Raw genomic sequence first — 4,344 nt, 5'->3', positions numbered from 1 at the left:
CTCTCTCTCTCTCTCTCTCTCTCTCTCTCTCTCTCTCCTTCCCTTCCCCTCCCTCCGTCCCTCTATCCAGTTTTGATAAAGATTGCCGATTAACGTTCCAGTTTTGATAAGCCGATTGACGTTGATAATATAGATTGGGGGCAATCGTTTTCTCCGTCCGTTCCGTTCGTCCCCAGTAGCAGTCCCCTGTCACCGCTCTTTGGTTGTGTCATAAACATAAGAGCCCTTATATCCCTTGATTCACGCCAGGCCACAGTGGGTCAACCGACAGTCTCAATTTATAAATTTCAACTCTCTTTGCATGTTTTTGGTGTACGCGGAAGTTACGTGAATGATGATTCTAGCACAATTTATTTATTTTTTGTCGATTGATCTTACTTAGTCAGTTCAACAGAGGAAATTTCCAGGTTTTGTGAAGATTGCCTTTAAATTTTGGATAATGCCGATTTTCGTTCGATAAACAGATATTCAGTATTATGTTGATGCCTAAATTTGGCTGGTTACTGGTCACTGTGAAAAAAAGTAGGTAGGTTTACAGGAAAATTACCAGTGCGTTGTTTTGAGTACGGAGTACAGGAATTTTGAACACGGACCGTTAGGAGTCATCTAGAAAGAACGCACTGTAAAAAGCTTACGAACTAAATATTTTGCAACGTTACGAACAATTTCCGTTCTTTGTATTGCAAAGAAATTGTTCGTATTGCAAAGCGATTGTTTGTAAGGCTAGACGGGTCTTGCGAACAATCGGCTTGCATTACGAACTATTTGTTCGTAAGCTTACGAACAATTAGTTCGTAATACAACGTTTGACAATCCTTCGTAAGCTACGAACGTTTTGGTTTGCATTACGAACCTATAGTTCGTAAGCAATTTACAGTGCGTCCAATCGCCGTTACGAAGTTGAGCCAATGTCTTCTAGCGCCTGGGAGGTAGGCACCACCCTGCATGCAGTGCATACGTGTACTGCGGGTTGGCCTACCCCGAGTCTCGCAGGCGCCGAGCTCCCGTTATTTGTCGAAAGATGATGAGAAAAACGGGCGTTACTTTCTGGAAGACCCCTTACGGGCACTACAGTAAATAAGTACGGATCATCATGTACGGAAACCCTGTACTTTTCCTGTCCTTTGCCGCACGATTTTTTTGACAGTGTAGTCCACGCTGCTCCCCCAGGCCATGGCATCCCAGCAATGGCACCCTTGCCCATAAGTACCCCAGCCCCCTTTGCCTAGTGGCCGGTGAGGCGCGGCTGGCGTGCCTAAAGGCGTGCCTATCGACCGGTATCCCATTCATCCGTGGCGCAGGCTGGGCCCGGGCCCCGGCCCCCAGACTGGGCTGGCAGCGCGCAGCTCCTGTTGGCCACCGAGCCAAGCTCACGGGCTCTTCATTCATCGTGGGCTGCATCCTGGTCGGCGGCCGCTGCCTTAGGCGCCTTGCCTTTAGCCTTTTTGACCTAAACTAAAAACTGCCCCACCAACTAGGATTCTGATTGTTACTTACATCCGAGCTTACATTATTCCTTTAATGGTGTTTTGTTCGTGAGCCTGTAGCCTGTGGCCGCCGCTGGCCGCTGTATTTCGCACCTCACCTTTTATGTCCCACATGGAGATTGGATTGCAACACTTCCAAATATATTCAGGATTTTAAAATATTTTGGTTCTTAGATGACATTTCTTAAATAATTACGACGAGGGCAATCACAGAAGCAAATAGGTCCAGGTTACTAATGGATTTTTGTTGTTTTCTTGTTCCAGAACCCGGTTGCCCATTGCTGGTCGGAGCAGTCGCACCACAAGAGAAAGTTTTGCAACGTGTGTCGGAAAGGTTTAGGCGATGGGCTGGCGGCGCATTGTGAGAGTGAGTATACGAGACGCAATGGCTCACTAACGGTAGAAAACTTGGAAGAAAAAATCACATATCACACATTGTCTGATGTATCATGAGTTCTATGCCGTCCATTGTCATTTTACCCAGGCGATGCCTTTATAGCGCACCTCTCCTGTTGCAGTCTGCGAGTATTTCGTGCACCCGGAGTGCATGGACTTGGCCGTGGCGGACTGCAAGGAGAACGCCACCTACCTACCGGGCAAGGACCTGTCCATGGTGCACCACACGCACCACTGGCGGGAAGGGAACCTGCCGGCCAACTCCAAGTGCTGCGTGTGCAGGAAGACGTGCTGGTCGGCGGAGTGCCTGGCGGGGACGCGGTGCGAGTGGTGCGGGCTCACGGTGCGTAGTAGTATTCACAGCCGATGTTGATTTGTATTCGTTTTGTTTTCTGCTCTCGTAGCCCCTCAGTATCGACGGAAAAAAAAGTAAATAAATGGGGCTCATGTGGATGAATGATATGTAGATAAGGTCGGGCCATTGAATCGGTCTCTCTCCGTGGCTAGAACTTTTGCCTCGCGATGGCAGGTGGGAACCTCTCCCCCCGCCCCCGAGCCCCTCTTCCCTCTGCGCCGCGCCCCGTTGCGTGACTTACGAGTATCGCGCACCCCGCGCCGCGACCCGCGGTGCGGCGCTGAGCGCGACACACAACTTGTTGTGCTCGCAATGGGAAGCAGGAGGAAGTGGAACAGTCGGACGAACAGTCGGAAGCGCTTCCTGTCCTTGGGGGATTGACGCGATCAGTAAAGAGGTTTATGCCCGTGTCAACTGTGACACCCACGTCACATCCAAATTAAAAATTGGTAACTTCGTTTTTTTTTTGTTTTTTTTAAAGTCCGTCATCGTTTTTGAAAAATGTTGTCGCAGAAGGTTTCAGAAATACACTGACAGAAAAATATATTACTGTATAGCAGAGACCAGATTAAATTGGCCCTCATGTATTGGGGGTAAACGTATGTGTGTAATAATTGTTGTGCTGTCATTTTCTGTCCCCGTAGTCTCATGCCTCGTGTCAGAAGTCCATCCCCGAGGAGTGCAACTTCGGCCAGTTCCAGCCCATCTACCTGCCCCCGCACGCAGTGAGCATACCGCGCACAGAGGTGCCAATGGAAGCCATCATAGGGGTGCAGGTCCGGAGGAAAGACACGCTCTCATGTGAGTTCAAAACATTACACATTGGCTACGTTTTTTTGCCTCTATCGTGACTCTTCGGTTTCTTGCACGACTTTCTCTGCATGTTTTTTTGTTTCATTATGATTTTTCATCAAGTGTATTGGATTCTTGAGCCTTTTTTTGATGTGGAAGACAATGTTAGAGGTAAACGGGCTTTGCTTCGAGCTTTGCGCCCAACGCGGAGAGCGAGTTATGTGCGAACCGAACCAGCCATCTGGCAAACCTGGTGGCTGGAACGTTCCGTGTAGGTAGACGACTCATACCGCACGCTGGCGTGCAAGGGAGCGTCCAGAAAGTTCGTCCGTGATTCTCAGATACATTGGGCAAAGTACTGGAGCTCGGCGCCTGCGAAACTCCAGGTAGGCCATCCCGCAGTACACGCACGCACAGCATGCAATATGTTGCCTACCTACAAGGCGCTATGAGAGCTCAGAGTGTGTGAACTTCGCAACGGTGAAGGACGGACGTACTTTCTGGATGATCCCTTAGGCGGGGCTACCTAGCCTATCACCCGCCTGCGAGTAGGTTCGCACCGCCCGCATGGCTAGGGTGTCAAAGTGCACACGGTTTGGTCTTGGTCGTGTCTGTGCTCTCCCGCATAGTATCACTCATTTCCTCTTTTGCAATGTTTTCTTTCATTCGTTTTATTTTTCTCTTTGCTGTTTGTGTTATTTACTGTTGGTATTTATTATTTATCATTTTGCTTTGTTTTAGGTGAATTTGTGTTAGTGTGAGCATGCAGCCGCCGTATGTTTGTGTCGATCCCTCTCTTAATTGTGTGTGCTTCTATTGAAACGGAGCGCGTTGAGTGCCGGGCTCTGGTGGCTCAAGCTGACCGCTCCGCTGTCAAGGTCGGTAAGTTAACTAGATTTTCTGCTTCCCTTCGTCTGTATGTGATTTTCCCACAGAAGTATTCAACGCCAATTTTCCCTATTTGGATTTATTTCGATATAGTTTCCAACAATTTCGGCCCCCCTTCCCCGCCAGGTCATCAGGTTACCCCATCGGTAGGGTGGCCGAGGCTTAGGCTTATGCGAGAGTGATAGAATACAGCCCGTTCTGCCGCTATAAGTATATATTCTTAGTTAAATATACTCGTTGTTATGCATCTGGTGTTTGTCGGTCAAACACTACTCATGTGAGGATTGAGAGTGGAGGGTGGAATATCCACCTTGTGACTTTCTCTCCAGCTTATCGTGTTTCCCTCGTACAATGTAAGCTACGGCCGTGATGGGTCCGCAGGCCGCCGCCACCACCCTGCGCAGGGAGGCTGGCGGGCGGGGCGGG

General features: G+C 49.3%; 1 protein-coding gene across 1 annotated transcript in view; it reads left to right on the top strand.

Moving 5' to 3' along the window:
* LOC127751062 (diacylglycerol kinase theta-like) overlaps positions 1-3,951 on the top strand; it is a 22,020-nt gene extending 18,069 nt beyond the window's left edge. Inside the window, exons 3-6 of the mRNA XM_052274026.1 lie at positions 1,752-1,854; positions 2,006-2,226; positions 2,883-3,039; positions 3,772-3,951. Coding sequence (XP_052129986.1) covers positions 1,752-1,854; positions 2,006-2,226; positions 2,883-3,039; positions 3,772-3,791 — 501 coding nt within the window. The 3' untranslated portion in view covers positions 3,792-3,951. The remainder of the gene's footprint in view (positions 1-1,751; positions 1,855-2,005; positions 2,227-2,882; positions 3,040-3,771) is intronic.
* The last annotated feature ends 393 nt before the right edge of the window (positions 3,952-4,344 follow it).

Source organism: Frankliniella occidentalis, unplaced genomic scaffold (assembly GCF_000697945.3).
Source record: "Frankliniella occidentalis isolate FOCC.00 unplaced genomic scaffold, Focc_3.1 Scaffold327, whole genome shotgun sequence".
Lineage (NCBI taxonomy): Eukaryota > Metazoa > Arthropoda > Insecta > Thysanoptera > Thripidae > Frankliniella > Frankliniella occidentalis.
The sequence above is the reverse complement of the archived record's forward strand: the minus strand, read 5'-3'. Positions and strand labels throughout refer to the sequence as shown.